The sequence below is a fragment of the Danio aesculapii genome, chromosome 3 (assembly GCF_903798145.1).
Source record: "Danio aesculapii chromosome 3, fDanAes4.1, whole genome shotgun sequence".
Classification (NCBI taxonomy): Eukaryota; Metazoa; Chordata; class Actinopteri; order Cypriniformes; family Danionidae; genus Danio; species Danio aesculapii.
The window spans coordinates 50,067,269-50,090,991 of NC_079437.1; the positions used below are offsets into that span (position 1 = coordinate 50,067,269).

At 36.0% G+C, this 23,723-nt stretch overlaps 1 protein-coding gene across 1 annotated transcript; it reads left to right on the forward strand.

Annotated features, from left to right (window-relative positions):
* The first annotated feature begins 2,662 nt into the window (after positions 1-2,662).
* dnajb1a (DnaJ heat shock protein family (Hsp40) member B1a) lies at positions 2,663-21,989 on the forward strand. The gene is made up of 3 exons (XM_056454187.1): positions 2,663-3,211; positions 16,640-17,205; positions 21,450-21,989. Exons 1-3 carry the CDS (start codon positions 3,001-3,003, stop codon positions 21,678-21,680), a joined length of 1,008 nt encoding a protein of 335 aa, XP_056310162.1. The 5' UTR covers positions 2,663-3,000; the 3' UTR covers positions 21,681-21,989.
* The last annotated feature ends 1,734 nt before the right edge of the window (positions 21,990-23,723 follow it).

Below are 23,723 nucleotides of genomic sequence, written 5' to 3' on the forward strand. Positions count from 1 at the left end.
TTATGTAAATAATATATATAATTAATATATATAATGTGTAATCAATATATCTTATTTCTAAGACAACAACAAACTCTGTACCGCATCGGATGTCATTCCCGCACTATAAATGCTAGCGCTCCCGGTTTCTTTCTGCCACCTCCCTGCGCGTGCATCCTGATTGTTTACAAACAGGTAATTGGTCTATGTGATGGACTATAAATGCACATGTAAATAACGTCATTTGTTGACCTAATCACGACTGGGTATATATGAGTGCCGGCCCAAGCCTTCAGGGGGCCGGCACAAGCCTTCAGGGGGCCCAAAGCAGGATTTTATTTGGGGCCCCCTTAGTGGAAACAATATTACAAATTATTGTCGATCCTTCATTATTTGCACACTTTCCATTTGAAAAATGCATTATCGATTTTATTTGCTGTAGCTGTTGTTTACATCATAAAATATATGTTTTAAGACCATTCTAAATATTATACTGCAGAAACAACTGCCTATTGATCCCACTTTTTATATGACTACTTGCCACAAAACTAAACAATTAGGCACAAAGCATTCATCTGAGCTGTAATTAATGCTGACAGAAACAAAAACAGCTGGAAGTAACCAATAGCATACTTATTATTACTATTATTAATATTATTCAGTCACAAAATGCTGCCAAATAGTCAAAAATAGTGACAATAAAGATAATAAAAAAAATGGATAGAAATGTTAACACTGAAAAAAATTATATTTTGGAGTTCAAATATCTTTAAAAAAAACTATCTATCAAATTAAATCTTATTTTCTAGACATATTCGCATATATCATATTACTAAATATCTAGAAAAAAATTAAGTTTTCAGAAATAATTCTAAAGTGATTTTTTTTTCTGTAAAACAAACAAATTAATCTGCCAGTGAGATAAGTAAAATAATATTATTTATAACCAAAAACAATACTCTGATTACCTTTTAAAACCAAAACCCCCCCCCACCCCCCCCTACTCCTGATTTACCTTTAATACCCCCCCCCCCCCCCCCCCCCCCCCCCCCCACAATTTTGGCAAACTCTGTCTAGAAAATGTTTATTCATTTAAGAATGTTTTGATATTTGGACTAGAAACAAGACAAAAACTAGAAGACAGAAAATCATTTTTGCAGTGTATTTACCAACTGTAAATGATCCATAGTACATGGCTGTGCAATAAAAAATCTGAACCAAATGTATAAATCAGAAGTGTAATAAATAAATTAATCAGAATTTTTTATTACCAAGTTTATGAAGCATTTTGCTGCTGTGCCACTGTTGCTTTAATCACGATATCAGTGATTCTGTGATATAGCCATAGATCACAAGAAAACCAACCTCGATATATCTAGATTTTTGTAAATAAAGGGAAAAAATGCATCAAAAAGTTATGATGCATTTGTTTTATTAACACACGTTCGTAGAATTGCAACAATGTAAAACAAGCGCACATCTGTCAAACAAGCTTAACAATGCTGATGTGCAGAGAGAGGTTTGTGACTGAAAAGCGCACATCTGTCATAGCAGCAGAATCTTAATTTTGTGGCATATGCCTTGAAGAAAACACTGTCAAAATGTAATTTGTTGCTTTCTAGTTTTCTGTAAACTTAAAACACTTATTACAACTTGACCAACTTATTTTATGAAAACATTTTATGCTTTGCTCTGGTTTATTTGAATAAAGAATCATGCATTCCCACTAGATTAATATTTTTTTCTTCAGCTGATCAGAACACTCTGAGAAGTGAGCACAGACTCTTCTGAACACGTATTTTTTCAGCAGTGGAGAACATTATTACTCATCTATTTAAAAAGAGCATAATTTTTAATTCCCCCAATATTTTTAGCCAAAATACCACCTACGAGACCTTGCCAAGGTCTGTAAGGGTTAAATAAACGCAAGGCCCTTCAAATTATGTTCGTGCCCTATTGCTTTCTTTATCTAACACATATTTTGGCGGAATTAAAAAGTTTGAGCACACATTCCTGTTCAAAGCCAGAGCACTGACCGTGGGCACGCGCGAGCGTTATAGTGAAGTGAAAACGCGTATTTGAGGATGAAACTAGCGGAAAATTCAGGAGAGCTGGAAGTCTGAAACACACAAATACCTTTGTCCAGCTTGGACAGAAGAATGTGTCCGTACGCCGGAGATTGTCACCATTGCAGTGGCTCATCTGTGCGCTATTATGATCTGCCATTACGGGAAGCGCTACCTGGTGGCGGCTGGGTGGACTGTAGCTAAAGTGGTAAACTGCTGCAGTCAGCGGGAAAGACTGATTAATTAATTCAGATCTTTTGTGAATTTAGATAAATATAGATACTTGGTGCCAGAATATGTATCGCGGCCGTAAATAACATAGTAAATTGGCGTATATTTTGTCCCACAACCCAACAAGCTAAAACTAAAGTCACTCAGTCATTCCATTCACTCTTGGGGGCCCCTTGGTGGCTATGGGGCCCTAAGCAGCCGCTTGGTTCGCTTATGCCTTGGGCTACTCTGAGTGCATATCTGCAGCTAAATCACATATATGCTGGATTTGTCATTACAACGGCTTGTCAGACTACAGTTCTATCATCTGCATGTGTTTGTGGTGTTCACTCCCCACCACAGGCGGCGCTCGCGCAGGCACAGCTGCAGCATCTGTGCAGAGCACCGCCGAGCAAGTAATTTTCTCGGACTTTCTGCGGGCTGTCGCCGACGTTGACAACTGCAATACAGTGGAAGATTAAAGTTTTACATCGAGTAAAGTTAAGACAGCTTGGGGAAAATGATCGTATATATCTGGGACGGGTCAGTGATCGTGTGCGATAAACGAGCATCTGGATAAATAACTTACAGACACTTTGATGAACTCCATTCGCGCGCTTCATGTTCGATAGGACAGGGGGATAGGAGGATCGTTTAAAATCGCTCAAGTCCTTCAACATTTGGAGGATATCTACTTATGGAAAGATACAGTTGATGAATAGGGGATTTATAATCGAGTGTTGTGATGGGAAAAGATTATTATAGGATCCTGGGCATCGAGAAGGGCGCCTCGGATGAGGAGATCAAGAAAGCCTACAGAAAACAAGCGTTACGGTTTCATCCCGACAAAAACAAATCAGCCGGAGCAGAGGATAAATTCAAAGAGATCGCCGAGGCTTATGATGTGCTGAGCGACGCCAAGAAGAAAGACATCTATGACCGATACGGAGAGGATGGTGAGAGAGCTGACACTGTCACAACATAGATAGATAGATAGATAGATAGATAGATAGATAGATATTTTTTTATTCTAATCTTATGTTACTTAATAAATCAACAACAGATGGATAGACTGATAGAGAAGCAAGTATAAAAGATAGATAGAGAGAGAGAGAGAGAGAGAGAGAAAGATAGATAGATAGATAGATAGATAGACAGACAGATATTTCTTTTGATTCTAATCTTATGTTACTTGATAAATCAATAACAGATTGATATATTGACAGATAGGCTAATAGATAGATAGATAGATAGATAGATAGATAGATAGATAGATAGATAGAGGGATGGGCAGTATTTATGATACATGTATTTCAAATACGTATTTTAAATACAAAATAGTATTTTGTAATTTGTATTTGATAGGGTTGATGGCTTAATATTTTGTATCAAAATACTTTAGTGTCTTGTATTTAGGGATGTCTCGATACAACATTTTAACTTCCGATACAATACCAATATTGCAGCCTTCAGTATGAACCAATACCGATACAAATCCGATATCAGCACAAATCATGAATACTTTACTTTTACCTATTTTGTTGAGTGAAATGCATGAACGGCTAGATCAAACTGACAACAAAAGTCAGCAACAGTAAGTATGGGAAAAAAACAACCAATTTATTAAATATTTGTTGCATAAATGTGAACCTTTTACATAAGAATATATATAAAAGAATTAAAGAATAAATATTAACACCAGGGAGATGTGCATTAGACCAGGGGCGCATCTCCTATTTCCAAAATGCATCACAAACTGCTTGAGAAACTGTTCTACTATGATAATTGGTGATGAAAATAAATTATGTTCAACAAGATGTACTTATGTTTACTAACTGTTTATTCAGTTAAACATGAATTTTGAACTGTAGGCCTACATAAGCTCCAAACAGCGATTTCATATTTGCTTTTGATGTACGTACATACAAAAAATGCTGCTTCTCAATGCCAAGTTTACAGAGCCCTGATGGTGGGTCAAACATTGAGTATGTTTGCATGGGCAACAGTACTTTAATACAATTTTAATATGATTAAAACAATACTCTGATTAAGAATCTACCATGTAAACAGAGATTTTTGATTACCTTAATGCGACTAAAGTCATAACTGAACAAAACAGAAATGGAATTAAGACATGTGGAGTATGCAAATATTAGTGGCATTATTAAAGTAAACACTGCAATCAAACTATTACCGTCATGTAGGAATTTTCGCCATATTTTCCGACAAGATCCAAGACACAGGTGGCTGTCAGTAAAGGACCACACACAAAACACACACACACGCACATACACGTGCACACACACACACCGCGAAATGCGGAAGTTTTTTTTTTTTTTTTTTTTTTTTACGTTTGGCTAGCATTATTTCATTCTATAACACTCTCACCAGTCCTTGCTCCTTATTTACGTCTAATACCCCAGTTTGTCACGGCATATGAATGAAATGTTCATGAGTCAAAGTGAAACTGCCGAACTGCAGTTAAAGTCAGGCATCCTGCTGATTTGATTCAGAAGGGCACTTGTTTGTCAGACGGCTCACCGGTCAGGTATACATCCGCGCTGGGAGAAAGTCATCATAGGTTGCGTAGAATAGACCCAGCTCCCAACCCAATTTTGAGAATAGATTAACGGCGATATTTTTTTTATCACACAATAAGAGTCTCGCGTTAACGCCGATAACGGCCCAGCACTTAAAGAAAACCAGGTAAACGTGCAACTAACCCATCTAAACACGCATGACAACTAAGTCAATGGAAAAGCGGTTGTTCCTTGCGCCACCTGGTGGCTGTTGCATAAAGCACAGAAATGTTTTTTTTTTTTTTTTTTATGAAAAGGAGGCCTATACAACTGCAGTAAAGTGTGTGACTGCGGTTGAAAAATTGCAGTATTGCGCATGCAGAAACGCGCGTTCTTACTAGCCATATCTGAATGAAACGCATATTTCATAATCTTCTAAAAAGTGACAGGTTATAGCAGGAGCAGGAAAAATGAAAAGTTTATTTGCAAAAATAGATAATATTTTGAATTTTTCAGTAGGGTTGTCGCGACACTAGAATCTTATGATACTATACCAGCTATAGTATCACAATACCAAGTAGTATTGTGATACTGTAATTCATAACTCAAATTATAAAGAAAATTGTCAGAAATACTATATTTTATGTTATAATAGGCCTACTTCAATTTAATTTGTAACTTCCTTAAGGTATTATTTGCACCTCACTTTACTTAAAATGTATTCATTCGTTTTGTTTATTTTGTTTAAACTGACCAACAAAAAGTAAATTAAAATAAAGATACAAATTATAAAGAATAAAGATTAAAATTAAAATAAAGATACAAACATTTTTTACAACACAGTTAGCCTATACAAAGTGGTCAAAAATTGTTTCAATGTTTCCTGTTGCTATTTTGGGTTTTATTTTGATACATTTTGCGACTGCTGTATTTTGTGGTTTATTTTGATATAAGGTATTTGGCATTTTATTTACAAAAACATTTCAATGTATTTTTGCCCAACCCTGGGTGCATAATTGAATAAGCAAACATACAGATTGACAGGCACTTTATTATCAGTTTAATAGTAAAATAGTATGTGGGCTGACTAATAGATATAGACAAATAAAAAGATGGATTGACAGACTTCAAGGTATATAGGAGGTTGAATGAATGGATACAGACTAATAGAAATGTAATGTAATAGACAGTTTGAAGGAAAGATAAACAACTGTATTTGGATTTATGCATAAATAAGTGGTAAGAAAAGCAGATAGAAAGTAAGAGTGGTTCACAAAATTGTCGGTTCATTTGAATAAATGTTCTGTAGTCATTGTTTTAGTTTTGATTCAGTTTACATAGTAAAAAAATTCCTATTGTCACTCTTAGATATACAGTATCATACATCGGCATAAAATACATAGTCTTTTGTATTGTTTATATTATTTAAAAAATATAATCTAATGGCCATGCAATCAATAAAACAAAAGAATGATGCAGCTTAATTTTCGTAATAGATTATTTTTTTCGATTATCATATTCTGATACAGAAATGTTAAAACTTTTACAACTGTTAACCTTAAACAAAATGTAGCTGAGAACATAACCAGTATTTGTCAAATATAAAAGAATAAATCTGCATATATCTTGCTATAAAAACAAACACACAAAATGTACTTATACTTTAGGCTCAGACTTAGTTGAATATGTGTATTTTGATATTATATTACATGCATTTGGCCTATATGGTGCAGTGTACGTACATGAACTTTAAACTGATAAACCTAAAGCATGTGAGTTTTCAGCATTAACTAAGAAGTAAATGTTGTAAACTCTGGAGAAAACAAACTGCTTAAGCGGTAGGATTAGCATGCACATCTTTCAGTCAGATACTAAAATAATCCAAATATCAAAAACAAAAAAAAAAAAAAAAAAAAAAAAAACTGTGTATTGAACAAAGTCCCAAACTGTGGCAATAGAACATAACCTTTTTCATAAATCGTGCCTTGTTATATTATATGTCATCTTATTTTATTTAATGTAATTTATTTATTTATTTATTTAATTATTTATTTATTTGTTTATTTATTTATTCATTTCTTACTAAATTATTACGTTGTTGTTACTATTATCTAAAATGTTTTATCCATGTTAATCTTGCATAACATAGCCATAAGCTGCTGATGTTGCAATAAACAAACAAACAAACAAACAATACAATATATTAAAAAAAAAATTATGCCATAAACCTGTTTCTCAACCATGGTCCTGGAGGACCACCAGCTCTGCACTTTTTCCATTGCTGCGTCCCAATTCGCATATTTATACTATGCCCTAAATGTATGTACTTTTTTTGTGTAGGAAAAATATATACTTTTAAGTGTGTAACAGAAGAGTATGCAAGATTTGGCACATACTACTTCCTCATAGTGCTGGGCGATATGGCAAAAAAAAAAATCTAGGTTTTTTCATAAAGTTTGACCGATTCTCGATTTCGATTTTTTTTTTATTGTGTAACTAGTCAACTTAAAACATTACAACAACATGACTGAAGTAACATTCTCTTTATAAGTAACTTGAAAAACCATCTGGTTAAGGAACATTGTATTTTTAATGGCCATGCCATACATAAATTGGTCAACAAGGTGTAAATAAATGTAAAACAAATTCACAAGTTAAATATCGTTGCAGAAGATTTGAATGAAATAAAGTAAATATTGTGCAATTTGAATTAAACATTAAATACTTCTGAATATATAGTAAGAAAATAACCATTTTAACCAATGTAAACATTACATCAGTCAACTCAAAAAGTTAAGCAAATTTAAAACAGTTAAAAAAAAAAAAACTTTGTAGACCATCATGCAAACAAAGCATGTTGTTGATAAGTCACATGTAGCTGTTCTTTACAGGTTTCTTGAGAGAAAGTTCTGTCTACAGTCTGACTGTATGGGCTGTATGGGCTAATGTAGTTTTACTACCTTCAATGGTGCAATTGCATATATTGATGAAGTATTGATACTTTGACTACAAAGTAAGCATAATAAAAATTTTCATTTGCTTTGTGTAAATTAAATATAAATTAAAGAATAAGTAGATTAGTTGATTTAACAAGACAATGTGTCAGTAAACAGGGCGCCTGTTAATAAAGTTTCTAATAACTATCTTTTCTAACAAAGGCAATAATTTTCATAATAAATAAAATGATTACTTACGTGCTGGTTCGTCGTTTAATCGGCGTCCAATCCCGGCTAACTTCCGGAAAGGTAGAGTAGCCAATAGCGCTAGAGATAACAAGTGAACCAAGTCCCGCCCCAGGACTGACAAAATTCCAAAATGTTTCGCGCGAGCAGAGAGAAGAACCAGCGAGCGAGCGGAGAGAACTGACCGCGCGCGCGCGCTGTAGGCATGACCTCGCTCGCGAGAGCGTACATCGTGCGCACAGATGATGAGGTGCGCGCGCGGGACTTGTTTTCTTCGCGCTGGATCAGTTGAGCGCGCGCGTGAAGATCCCCTGTGCGCTCGCGAGCTGTAGTTTTCTCGCGTGTAGATCTGTAATCTGCTCACGGTTCACTTCTCCTCGCGCAAACATCACCGCTGCGCTCGATTAATTTTGGCATTGATTTGCCGCCATAACATTCTCTGTTACATTCCTTCATAGAGCACCGTACTCTCACAAGTGAGCGGCTAATTAGGCGCGCCATCATGTGGTCGGACAATATTGCCTCTTATATTGTACCTAATAGTTTTATTTAAAAAAAATCGCGATACCTCGATTTAATGAAAAATTAAATCGTCTTAAAACGTAAATTCGAATTAATCGGAAAAATCGAAAGAATCGCCCAGCCCTACTTCCTCATTAACAAATCATTTTGTTGCTTCATTATGAGCCCTGTCAATCATCCACACATCATTCACATTTCTGTCATATTTAATTTCCTACCTTATTGGAGAAGCCGCAGCAGGTTAGTCTGTCATTCACGAGTCTTTCATGCTGAGAAATCTCCTCAGGTCTTTGGATAATTATGCATTCAGATGTTAATGTCCAAAAACATCTTTATATAAGTTTAGTGTTGTTGCTGTAGATGAAATATAACACAGAAAATGCGATTTAAATATTTTCCAGTTGTCTAGATATTAATTTATAGTCATTCAAACATCTTTACCGAAGCCTCTATATTTGACAGTTGGTCTCGCGTGTCCATCATGTTTGTAGTTTATTTACACTTTCCACCTGCGTTTGTAGTTCAAATCGAATTCACGTCCTATTGCGCAATGTATTGTGGGCAGTATCTGTGGTTAGAGTATGGATGGTTCTATACAATTCTACAAACATAAACTTGTTCTAAAAACACATTTTTATCAGAAATAGTAAATCGTCTGGGAGCCTTTGGCATGCTCTTTTCAACATACTACAATTTGGGACATGCTAGTTCTATTTTCAAATGCTATTTAAGCTGCGGTCACACTTGACTTTTCTTCCCATAGACTTCCATTCATACGCACGCGAATACGTCAGACCGGAAACGCGGGGTCATGCGTCAAGTTTTACATGTTGCTGCGGTGCAAAGTTCAATCATGGTGAACTCTGACCTGCGAAATCGCATCACTTGACTGCGTGAGACCAATTGAGAATCAAAACATGACCTCTCTGGACAGATATTTAAAGCATGGAGCAATCGCTCTCTTTTTTAAATGTCTAATCATCTTGTTTAATCCCGCCCCTTTTCGCAGCGCCGCACGACAGAATTTCGCACACACAAAGCCTGGTGTGACCGTAGCTTTAGGATGGAAAGTATGCAAATTGGGATGTAGCACATGTCTTCCTAACCAAACACACCTGATTCAGATCATCATCTCATTAGCAGAGACTGAAAGACCTAATCGGTGTGACATACAAAGGAGACAGCAAAAACATGCAGTGTTGGAAGTCCTCTAGGAACGTGGTTGAGAAACACTGCTATAATCAAAAATCATGTTATTTCAGGGTAAAGGTGGCATCAATGAATCTTATGAAAATGAACTGTTGCATAAAACAAATGAAGCATTTTAACAATGTAAATTAACCTAAATATATTAAGATCACCACTTGATCAACCTAAAGATATCAAGCTGATCCCAAACCCACCCAAATCAAACTGCCTAAGCCTTTTTTACCTACACAATCTAGTGTTTCCTCTAGGATTTTTTTTCCTGCTGTTGCGGCAGACTTTTTACACAGATGTACCAACTACCTATAGCGGTATTTCAATGACAAATAGAGAAATGTCGTGAGCACAGCATTACAAGTCGAGATTGCATTTATGTAATACGAGTAGGCATGTGCCGGTATCACATTTTCATGCTGCGATTAATTGATTGAGCTTTTATCACGGTATACGGTATTATCACGATATTGTAATTTTACTAGAGAAACAGGTAAAAAAAACACAAAAAAACTTCAGTTTCGTCAACTTAGTAACTTTAATAACTTTTTAATTAACTAAAAGTACTTCAAACATTTAAATACAAATAAATATAAATAAAACAATACACAATATAAAAGTAAACTTGAGCAATTATATCCAAGTGAATGTGCAAAGGGAAACCGTCTTCGATCAGCAATCGTGGAATGAACTGCCAACTATTCCAGCATGTTTTATGCAGCAGATGCCTTTCCAGCCACAACCCAATATTGGAAATCACCCATACACACTCATTCACACACACTCATATTCTACAGTCAATTTAGCTTATTCAATACACTATTCACTCAGCCTATATTCAATAATAAACATAACAAAAACTGCCTGCTAATGCATGGGTAAATCTTCAAAGGGAACAGTGTTACATTTTAACCTTTCACCTCATCCTGCTTGCTGTTTCACTATCTAAACAATGAAAACATAATATAAGTCAAATTTGTTTCATTTTGATATTTGATTTACCCTGTCTCTTTTGCAGAATATCAGTTTTAATAACCAATAATGGCCATTATAACAGTATAACGTACATTAAATTTAAACGATAAAGGTAAGCAATCAGTCAATGTGCAGATTCAGTGTATGTGGTTACATAAATTAATATATTAGCTTATCTTTGCACTCAGCCAAAACAGTTAACTGAGAACAAGTGATTCAAAAGACATAAGAATTGTTAGATAGAGACAACAAGATGAATTCAATATCACGTTTAACAACTATAGTGAGATGAGACCATCCAGCAGATGAACTGTCTGACATGCACTATTCACCTGGGGTTTATGCTTACCCGCTGAACTAGTGGCTGCAGCTCTGGGCAGAGAGTGTATGGTCACGTGATTTGCGTTTTTAGCCGTGTACTAGAATGAACAGAGAACTTTTCAGAATCGCTAAATGAAACGCCGGTGTATTTCGCGCGATTTCTCTGCGCCTCCCTTGCGTTTCTTCTCTCTGACTCTCGACTATTTTGACAAATACACACAGACGACGCACGCTCACACGGAGTCCAAAATAGGAGTTTGTGATTGGGCCAGCCCAATGTCAATACCGAAAAGAGCCAATGGGCTGCAGAGTGTCACATGGACCGGCCCGGTCTGTCTGTCCGGGAAAAAAAGCATCTACTTTCAGAGAGTCACAGATCACAGCAGCGTCAATCAATAAGGCAGAAAAAAACGATAGGCTGCTAAGCCTTTTATGGGCCGATCAAATCATAAGACGATGATCAGCCTGGCCCAAAAAGTATGTCGGCCCACCGGTAAAGTGCCCGGTCTGCCAGATGGCAAGTCCGCCCCTGCGTGTGAGGATTATAGCGCGGTGGCAGCGGCGCCGCGCACACAGGGCTTCTACATGTGGGGATTGTTTACATCAGAGTGCGCATCAGTTCTGCGCAGCATATACGCAGTGTTTCTTCAAGCGGTTGATGGAAAATAAGCTAAGGCGCGTTCTAAGAATATAAATTCGGATCTAATATTTTTCACGGTATTTTGAAGTGCCCGCGATAACAATATCGTGCATATTCATTACCGTGATGTATCGCATTACCGAATACCGGCACAAGCCTAAATACGAGCATGTGAATCTCGCCATTAAAAACAACAACAATGACTGAATGTTTTGAATGAGAAGCTGGAATGTAGCCATGGCGGGATGCATTTTGGTGTGGCGCCCCGGCATGGAAGTATGAATGTAGCGGTAACCATGCAATCAAATTCATGAATGGATGGATGGAAGGATAAGTAGAAATAGGGCTGCACAATACCGTAAACATTGCGATATGAATACAGTTTCATAAGATAGTTTAAATAGCACTATTTTACGGTTTTCTGGGGAATCTAATTGCAGTGTTTCCTCTAGGATTTTTTCCAGCTGTGGCGGCAGGCCTTTTTTGCACATGCATACCAACTACCCATGGTGTTATTTCATCGCAGTATTAAGTCGAGCTCGCATTCATGTAACAATAATTGCGCTATATAAATACACATTATATTACATTAATACGAGCATGTGAATCTCTTTGCTTGCGCGCCGATTTTCTCTGTTCGTGCACAAAACTTCTTGTACGCCCTCATATTTACGCTGCTCAAGCGCAGATCTTCTTGTGCGCTCTCCAATAAACGCTGCTGAAGTGCGATTTAGTGCGTTTATGTAGCGAGTATGTCTCCAACAGTTAGATTTGCTAGGAATATTTATGAATGTCTCTAATAGACCTACAGAGCGGCATTAATGCGTTTTAAAGTAAAGTGAAGCAGCCATAAACTCCAGCAAGATAAAGTTATAATATGCAGAGCCATAGACCTTTATCTATAAAGTATAATTATGGAAACTGTTCATCAAAACTGAAAGCTACGTCATGTTTGCTAGCCTCATGCATCACGCACCTGTCGTCAGTCAGTCAGTCAGCACGTAACCTTTAAGGGTTAAACAAATAGCGCACAGCACCACTACGGTTACAGAAAAGTTTGCACTGTTATAATTCACTTACCTTTTAATACGTTTTGGTGCGATTATAACCCACTATTAAAAAAACTACTGAATGTTTTAAATTAGAAGCTGTAATGTAGCCGTGGCGGGAGGAATTTTGGTGTGGCGCCCCGCCACGGCGGAATGAATGTAGCTGAAGCTATGAATTGTATTCAGGTACAGAAATTTAATCGCAATAAAAGCTTTTCTTAATTAGTTTTTTTCTCGTTTCTAGTCAAAATACCTAACAATTCTTAGACCAAGTACAAATATTGTTTTTTCAATTTCAGAAGAATTAGGTCAAAATTAAGAGTTTTTCCTTAAAACAACCTAAAATATCAGCCAGTGGGGTAAGTAAAATAATCTTGTTCTCACTTTGAAATGTAGATATTTGGATTAGAAAGAAGACAAAAATTTTATTTGCAATGTACAAATATTGTTTTGTTTTCAAATTCTGAAGAATTAGGTCAAAATTAAGAGTTTTTTTCTTTAAAACAAGCTATATTATATGCCAGTGGGGTAAGTAAAGTTCTCGCTTTGAGACGCAGATATTTGGACTAGAAACAACACAAAAATTCTAAGTAAGAGAAATTTTTTTTTGCATAAATCGTAAATATTCTGTATAAAAGTATAAAGTAATTAAATACAATTCTGTGACTCCTGGTCAACTATAATTCAGACCCAATGTTGCATATCTTGTGATGTGACTATGTGATATATGCTCACATTGTGATATAGATGCTAAAACAATATATTGTGCAGCCCTAGTGGAAAGATTTTGTTGTATTGAAAAAAATGAATAGAAAGCCCTTAAAATGATTTGTGACTTAAAATTGGTTCTCCTTTTAGTACTTCTACTGAGTTGGATTGACAGAGAACAGATATGCAGATATATTGATATATTGATTTACTCTATGAGGAAAACTCCAGCAGCATCCAGAACACTGTTGTTTATTTATTTTTTTTGTCACCAAATGTATTTAGTACATAATTGGATTTTAGATAGTGTCGGGCTTTTTTGAATTTATTCATTTACATATTTTTATATATTTATTTTTTCTGTTTTTCTTTAATACTCTCAATCTCAAGGCCTAGATATACCTATGGAACATTTTTTTTTAATTCCTTATACAAAAATAAAAAGAACTTTTAAAATTGAAAACACAAGCCGATTCAAGATCAGCAAGGTTTAAGTGCTGTAGTTTAAATAATCTTTTCAGTCCATAAACTCCTTTCATGCTTTCTATTGAGCTGAAAAAACAGTGTCGCTGTTGCAGAGGTTTTTTTTGTTATCAAACCTTTCCTTTGCAACTGCAAGTTTCAACTTTTAAAGCAGCTTTTGACTTGCATCTGACCTCGGAAGACTGAATGAAGAAATGATAGACTGCCATATTAAAAACAGCGGAGCTACAGAGCAACATATACTTGCAATATAAACATTATAGAGCAATATTACGTCAGTTTTACAGCTTTGGAATTGTTTTTCATAGAGGACTATTGGGGGTTCATTCTTCATATGTGGATTACCCAGTTAGCTGGATTTGATTATTAACAATTTGACATGATCCAAGATAGTTTTGCTCTTCAAATCTCATCCGGCAGTTGTTGTCATACACTGCAAAAAAATGAATTTCGTACTTAGATTTTTTGTCTTGTTTCTAGTCCAAATATCTAAAAATTCTTAAATCAAGAATACTTTTCTAGACAAGCAAAACATATTGTCTTGTTTTAAAAAATAATATGCCAAAATTAAGTGAGTTTTTCTTTAAAACAAGCAAAATAATTTGCCAATGGGGTGCAGTGCAGCTTGTTTCTTATAAACAGGATTAGATCCATTTCAGTTCAAGCGAAGGTGATATAGAAAATATTTCTTGCTATTTCAGTATTTTAGCATTAATAGCATTTCTGAGATTGCATGATAATAGCCAATATTCTCAGATTTCTGAGATTTTGTTGTTATTTTTATGAAGAAATAATTTATAATTTAAACAACAGAAGTCATACATGCACATTGTTGACATTGTCGCCAATATGCTGATGATTTGATGCAGCGTAGGAGATGCAGATACTTCTCAAATATCAAAATTCTTTTTAAATTAATTTAAATAGCTATTTAAACTGTATGACATGGGATTAAGAAACTTGAATACTGTCACTATGGGACTAATAATATTTTATTAAACATTAGATTTTTTTTTCTGCAATATACTTTGCGATATAAATACAATTTTACCATACGACTTAAATAGTTCTCTTTGGAAAGTCTTTAACTTATACTGACTGGGATGATTTTGTAGGGGAGTGAAATATAAATATATTTTACGTTATTTATTATAATAAACAAACTACGGTCATAAATAAACACAATGAAGCAAATATTAAATTGGAAAAAAATAAGTGAATAATAAAATGTAAAATAGCACTGCATAATCTTTATCATATAAATAATTAATTAAATAATTCTTTATTAAACTTCTTAATGTACTATTAAAATGCACTTTAAACTCTCTTAAAATGCTCACACAGTCACAGGCCTTAAAACACACTATTAAGGGCAAAATCTGCAAAGTCTCCACAAATCTCGTGTGTTTTGACCTGTGGATTCTGGTCAACTATAATCCCAACTCAACGTTGCATATCCTGCAATGTGACTATTGCAGATGCAAGCATTGCAATATCAATGCTGAAACGATATATAGTGCAGCCCTTATAATCATGTCCTTATGCTGCTGTCTTGCCGCCATCCAATCGGTACATTGATGATTGTGATTTTGAGGATCGATAGATCGGACAAACAAGAGTACATGTAGTAATCTCAGATCAATTTAAGATGATATTTAAATTTAATTTATAATTAGATTCGAAGAACGAACTCCCTGGTGAGTTGTTTTGACTCCAAACAAACATTGTTTTGGCAAGATATTGTTCTAAATGCTGTTACACCGGATTTAGCTTGAACAGGGTGTCTGCAGGTTTTTTTTTAAAGAATTAAAAGTGGATAAATAAATGTAGGGAAATTTAAGGCCGTTAAAAAAAGATTAAAAAGTCTTAAATGCTATTTTGCAATAAATTAAATTTGATTGTTTTTTATTCTGCAATGTATGGTTGAATGCTAAGGTTTGCCTGAATTCAATCTGTTAATATCAGGAAACTGTGTAGTTTATGAAATCCTACTAGATTTGACATCATACTGCTTTGTTTACTGCAGTAACCAAGGAAAAACCATTATTTCTGCAGTTCTATAGGCGCCAACCTGCTGAATTAGCTAGATTGAATAGATTTTTATTCAGTATATGAATAATGTTTTAGTTTTGGATTAACTTCTTACATAAATATTTAGTAAATATACTGTAAGTTAAAATCTCGCCAGTGTTTCTGGTTGAAAAATGGTTATAACGTCTTAAAATGTAAGGAAGGAGTCTTAAAAAAGGTTTTCAATGGTATTGAATTTCACACTCTGATTCCTGTTGAAGTATATCAGGCTTTAAATGTGACATGTATCTGTTCAGGGGCTGGTACAATGAAGCTGGATTAGCTAGCTAGTTAAGTTTCAGTTTAGTTTGCACCAATTCTCGGTTTTAGGTACCATGAAGGTAGTTTAGCTCATCTCAGCTGCTCCATAATACCATGCCAACAAAGTTATATTAAAGTCGAGCTGCCTTCATTTTACCTAAGATCCAAAATTGGTGAAGATTTAATTTTATTGTGCTGGCCCCAGTTCAGTTAAGCTTCAGCGTGACCTCTGGTGACCACTTGAGTTTTCTCTGAATGCTGCAAACACAGGAGGGTGTAGTGAGGAATCTGCAAGGGACTTAAGGAAACCTCCACTGATCTCCAAAATAAGAATTGAATCTGTACCGAGTGACTGGGTCATTCCTGTGAGCTGGGTTTGCTTTTTTATATGCTGTTTCTTATAATTCACAGAATATTGACTTGTTGTTTCACAAACATCTTTTTTTCTCCTCAGGGCTTAAAGGACATGCCGGGGGCGGCACCAACGGCCCTAGCTACACTTTCCATGGTGATCCTCACGCCATGTTTGCAGAGTTCTTTGGTGGTCGTAGTCCATTTGATCACTTTTTTGCATCACCTGGAGGCCCAGATGACGGCATGGACATTGATGACCCATTTGGGGCCTTCGGAATGGGAGGGATGGGCGGTTTTCCCAGATCCTTCAAATCTCGGGTTGGCGGTCCTCATGGCAGCCGAGTGAAGAAGAAAGACCCTCCAGTGGTGCACGAGCTCAAGGTGAGCCTGGAGGAAGTGTTCGCTGGGTGCACAAAAAAGATGAAGATCTCCCGTAAGAGGCTGAACCCGGACGGCTGTAGCATGCGCACCGAAGACAAGATCCTCACCGTGGACATCAAACGAGGGTGGAAGGAGGGAACCAAGATCACCTTCCCTAAAGAGGGAGACGAGACGCCCACCAACATCCCTGCCGATATAGTGTTTGTGGTGAAGGACAAGATTCACTCTGTTTTTCGGAGAGACGGCTCTGACATCATCTACCCTGCAAGGATATCACTTAAAGAGGTGGGTGTCTAGTGTCTGCTGCTCAGATAAAGTTACTGATGCTTCAGTAATATACACCAGTGAACTTTTGTTAAGCTTTTCAAATGCATTCATTGAGTACAGTGGAGAGATTTAATAACCCATTCTCTAAAAGCAGAGTTTGTGCCGGGGAATCTGCTCCTGAAGTAAATGTTTAAGGGAAAGTTTATAATTGTGCACAATATACTGACACTGAGGAGTGTTTTGTGGATGAGGTTTTTTTTTTGGAACTTTGAAAGAGTCAGAACTTGGACTGCACGATATATCATGAAAGTTTCGTTATCGCAATAATAGTATCGCATCGCAGAGATGTAAAATAAATAAAAGCTTTTTTTAAGGATGCACCAAAATGAAAATTCTGAGCTGTAACTGGAAAATGTTATACACATAGCCAGTAGGTTTTGTTCTGCTGTTAGCTAGAAGGTAAATCTAGAGCTGAAAATAAATGCTAATAATGAGAGTAGAGACGAGAGTTAATGGCCCATTTCCACTGAGCGGTACGGTACAGTATGGGTCGGTACGGGTCACCTTTATCACATGCGTTTCCACTGCCAAAATGGTACCAATGGTAATTTCTGTACGTCAGAAGTTGCAGGCGACATCATTCTTACTCGAAGAAATGTTAAAGTAAAGCTGGACGGGTCGTTTATATATCATATGAAAAGCATTTCTCACAAAACAGATGCTTTATACACATAAATACTTGTGTACAAATGTTCATTGCTAACCTTTCTATGTTCTACTAACATGAACTGCAGATCAATGAGTTACAGGCGAAATAGCCTACTGTAACGTCTGCTATTATATAAAATAAATAATTAAATGCAACATATATGAACACACACAGATCCTTACGGTGTCCGATATGTTACCAATTACAGAAGAACTACACACAGCAGACATTTAGTCCTTATTTAGGTTCAAAAACAACACAAAATATAGCCCACAGTCAGTGCAAACCTCTCATCTGTGTCTTTAATCTTCAGCAGCACATGTAGCCTCTGTTAGAGAGTAATTCTGTCATTTTGAGTTCACAATAGTCCAAAAGGTGATCATAATAGTTAAACACGGCAGTTTGTTTACGTTTGCTGAAAAAAATAATGTGCTTGTTTTTTCAGGCTTTTCCTTTGTTTTTTCTCGCGTCACCCTCGCGTTTGTCAATATCTGACAGGATTGGGTTTGAAAAACGCGTCAATAATCAAGCGCACGTTATTATCGTGAGCTCAATAAGTTTGTTATTTCAGATATAGACACGCGGTGAGCGCAAACGAAACCGCTCACGCTTCAGACTGACTCGTAAAAAATTAAGGGGCACAGGGTAAATCTGCTTTTCTTTTTGTCTTTGTGGCTGTTCCTTAAGACAACGGCAAGGTTTGTTTGAGCTCTGGTTGACCATGGCTCGTTATTATATGTATACATATTTACGCTGTAATCGGTTGTGTATTTTAAACATGGCGGTTCTTTTGTTTTCATTCTGGCTTGTTGCGTAAGCGAATGATGTATCTCTGTAAACCAATAGTGTTCTGTTGCGCGTCTAGCTCCGCCTTTGGTACCCTTTCTCATGTTTGGTACCCTTTCGAAAGGGTGCCGAAAAAGTGGTACAGTACGGTTCGGATCGGTACGCCTTTTGACAGTGGAAAGGCCATAAAAGCGTACCAAACCGAACCGTATCGTTCTGCTCAGTGGAAACGGGCCATTAGGTTGCTGAAAGAATCATTTGCTCCTTAGTTTTTTGTGCATCAGTCTCACATTTGTTCGTTTCTGAAAGGATTTGATGTCAGAAGCAATAATCACGCGCACGTTATTATCATCAGCTCAAGAAGTTCGTTATTTCAAATATAGATGTGCACTCGAGCTCTCTCTAGAAAGTGAAACCACTCACGTTTTTTAGATGGTCTTGTAAACAACAACATGGCACAGGGTAGATTCTGCTCTTCTTCTTGGCTTTTTGGTACCTTTTGACAGTGGAAACAGCCATAACAGCCATTTGAGTATTAGTAGACTGTCTGCTTAATATCTGTTGCTACTGCTACTGCTTAACTTACTATAAGAAACTTAGCAAGTACATGCAGGGCTCGACAAAAAGGACTGCCCAATGGACCGAGGCCAGCGTGCAAGATGCTCGGGCCAGTGTATAGAAATGTTACTGGTCCGATCGGGTCAGTGCTGCCTTGTAACAAAAGTTTACCCTGGCTGCGACTGTGTCAATTGCGTGCAAATACAACCTTAGAGTGCTTTCACACATAGACGTTTGTTTCGGAATCTGTCTCGTTTCCCCGCAGTTTGTTTGGCATATGTGAATCCAGCAATCGCGCTCAGATCTGCGCCAAATCAATCAGTCCGAGAGCGCCTGAATGAGGTGGTCTTTGCTCGATTGAGAGGATCGATTGTAGTGTGAAAACAAAACAATCCAGCAAACAAACGACCCAGGCTATATCACAGTGTATTATGATTGTGTAATAGCCACATATACGGCTATATGAAGAGAGTAGGCCGGGATGTAATTCTTACCGGCAAATGTGCAATTTATGTCTAATACAAAAGTGAACGCATGCTGAAATATTAATGAGAACTGTTTATCCATTAGGAAAATTGACAGAAATTACCATCTGATCGTTTTTCCATATTTTAATCTTATAATATGTTGTATTAGGCCTGTTGTTTTGTTCTTTTCTGCACTGACAGCTCGAAAAGAAAGATACACATTGATTGCTTCATGATCTGATGCAGTCTCGGTTCATCTGTTATTTCTTTCTATGATTTAAGCCTATAATGCATAATTCTAGTCAACGTTTCTTTAATAGATTGATTAATTCATTAGATACATTTTTACAAAACTTGACAACTGAAATGAGGCTGTGTATAAGAAAGTCTGACCTCTCTGATTTATATTTGGTGAAAATGTCTGTGGGTGTCATAATTTAAGTTCACATTTTTGCTTATAAAATGTTATATACATAACTGGTCAAAAGTTTAGGGTCAGTATAATTGTTAAATGTTTTAAAATAAGCTTGTCCTGCTCACCAAGGCTACATTTATTATATCATAAATACAGTACATATTGTAAAGTTTTGAAATGTTATTGCGCTATAAAATAACTGTTCAAAAGTAGTTTATCATTTAATTTAATCATTTATTCCAGTGATTTTAAAGATGATATTTCAGCTTCATTACTCCACTCTTTAGAGTTACATGATCCTTCAGAAAGCACTCTGATATTAATTATTATTGTTGTTACTATTATTATTATTATTTTTGTTGTTGTTGTTATAATAATTATTATTATTATTAATAGTAATAGTAATAAAAGCATTAATGACTGGAGTAATAATTTTATTTGAAACTACATACAATAAGAAAACAGTTATTTAACATTTTAATAAATATTTAACAATTTAACAGTTTTTTAACATTTAACAAATGACGCCTTGATGAACGTAATAATTTTCCCCAAAAAATATAAATCAAATTAATAAAACTGACCCCAAACTTTTGACCGGTATTAGTTGTATTAAAAAAAATTATACTTAATAAAAAGGTAGGTATTACAATTATGTTTGGCTTTTGACACACTAATTAAAATATTGTATGTGGCTAAAAAATAGCTATTAACTTTTATTAAGTTTTTTTTGGTGAGGCCAGTGAAACTTTTTTCATTTGTTGACTTGCAGTATGTAAAATATACTGCATTTGTGCTAATACTGAAGTCTGAACACCACTGACATTTTGCTAAAAAGTTTTGTAATGTGAAATGTTTTTGGAGGCTGAAATGATGACAATGTCAAATTTAGCTAAAATGTTGCTAATTAAAATAAAAAATGCGCAGAAATGGCTCCTCGTAGATTTTGCTAATGTCACATTTTTGCAACGATTGTGCTGAACCCATACTAACGTCAAATTTTGCTCAGGATGTCTTGTCAAATTTAGAAAAAAGTAGCAAAATTCAAATTTACACTTCTTTTTTGTTGATGTTAGTCAGTTAAAACCTGTTCACAGATGGATGCATTTGTTTTGCATCCACAAATTCATGCTGTAATTTACCCAGACTCCGAGTTTAGTTGCAAAACGAGTTACTCTGAGATGCTAGGGTGAAGATCATGTTTTATTTACTAATGCACTTCAGTGAACATCTCAGGTTAAAGTAAATACATGAGGTAAAGCAAAGAATTGAATACTAATATGAATACTTTATCTTTTCTTGTCCTATTCTTGTGCGTTCTCTCCAGGCTCTCTGCGGATGCACCATCAACGCTCCCACTTTGGACGGTAGAACTGTCACAGTGTCATCGCGTGATGTCATCAAACCCGGTATGAAGAAGAGGATTGTGGGAGAAGGACTGCCTCTGTCCAAATGTCCCGAAAAGAGAGGCGACATGGTGCTTGAGTTCTCGGTCAAATTCCCAGACAAGCTGGGGCCTGGTGCTCGTGAAGCTCTGGTTCAGATCCTGCCACCTTGATCGCTACGACCACTGGAGCAGAGACTTTGAGCTGCCTTCTGATTCATGGGAGATTATTGCACCTGAAAGTATCAGCGGTAAATGTGCAAACAGGTCAAGCTCAGAGAAACACAGCAGAACTTCACTATATTATTTATAACCCCCTTATATATATCGCAAAGCACTTTTACAAAACACTGTGAAACTTTTCAGAAGTAATATATAGACTTTCACACGTAGTTTTGCAGTACCTCAGCATAAACGCTCCTCCATACTTCCCTTTGCTTCATTCTTTATTTGTTTTTATTAAAGTTTTATCTTGAATTTGGACTATGGGCAGTCAACATTTTGCTTTAATAGGGTTTTGTAAATTTTTAAAGAACTAAAATAATACTTAAAAGAGTGTGTGTGGGTGAGTGAGTGAGAGAGAAATCCCAATGAAGGGGAGTTTTGAATGGGCCGTATACATTCTCAAGGGCTCCTGGGCATTATCTTTTCTGTGCTTCCAGAGCTGGCTGAATTGTGGCCATTTACTGTTCCTTGACACATTTCATGTGTGAAATGCAGTCATTTCGGTACAAATTTTTTATATGTGGAATTTTTCTTTAGGATAAAAAAGTTCCCTCTAAAGATTTTGCTCTTAATCTTGTTAATATTTTTGCTAGAGACACTAAACATCCCCCTTTTTTGATTGAAATGTCACTAGCTATGTTTCCATCCACCTATTTTTCTGCACTTTTTGGATAAAAAATGGTTGATGGAAAGCTAAGATGCGCATCAATTTAAAAAACGTGCATAAAAAACATGCGCATAACTGAGTAGGATCAACTTTTTATTCAATGCGCATAAACTAGGGCTGTGCGAATAATTGAAATTACGATTCAGACATGCGTGATTTCTAAATCGCCTTACAGCACGATTTTCCCGCAGTATGCTATTTGAACCAATCATAGCCCAGCGCCTAAACAGAGCGTCAAGAACAGGAGACTGAGCTTAATGACAAATAGCCTGCATAAATAAGGATGATGAGTTCAGCACAGGAGGACTTGGTGCCATAAAAAGTCAACGTCTGTGGTGTGGGATTACTTTGGATACAGAAAGGCTGATGTATCGCAGAATTAGGTAATTGACCTGTCAGTCACTTATTGCATCTAAAAGCATGTGGAAAGCGCTCGGAAAGCATTCAGCATGCTTTGCGCTCGGGTTCTTTTGTCATTGCTCAGTTTTCTCAGAGGATGACAAACTAACAAAACATTGCTGCAGTTCTGATACAAGTTTTATTTATGGAGAAAATTAAAAGCACTGCAGTGTTTGGGTGTTTTGTGTTTGTCTGAGGTAATTAGTCTACCGAAATGTGTTTATTCTATACAGTACAAAGTATGAAGCTGATGGGTAAGTTCTTGTTCTGTGACTTGCGATGCGCTTGCAGCATTCTGATTAGGAGAGATGTTTTCAACTGGGAGCGCATGGAATACGCACGCACGTCACTCCCAATATGCCTGCAAACCACTCTTTGATAAAGATCTAATTGTTTTCCTTTGGAAATATGTTTAAAATGTGTCAAAATCGGGATTCAAATCGAAATCTCAATATTGTTGAAGAAAATTGTGATCGCTTTCTTTTGCCCTTATCGCACAGCCCTAGCATAAACTACGATGGAAACACTTTTACTGAACAAATTCCAGTATGCACATTAAAATAGTCATGTGATTTTTAAATAGCGTGTGAATGAACAAACCAGCACGCTGAGCACATTGTAAAACATCGGAAATGTTGTTTTGGTCATTCTAAAACGCCTTAACAATTTCAGTATTAGTGTTATTATATTGGTAATTACTAGGCCCACACGTAATCTGCGCTTGCAGAAATCCGCAGATTTTGAGCTCATTATTTAGTCTATTTATTTCCGTGTGTAAATGTGTGTTAATTTATATGTAATCAATTATTATATTTATTTAAATTAATTTCACTATTATTATTACAATATAATAATAGTAATATTAAAATGTTCATATGATTAATGTATAATACAGTTTCTAAAGTAATATGTTCTGTCTTTTAGTA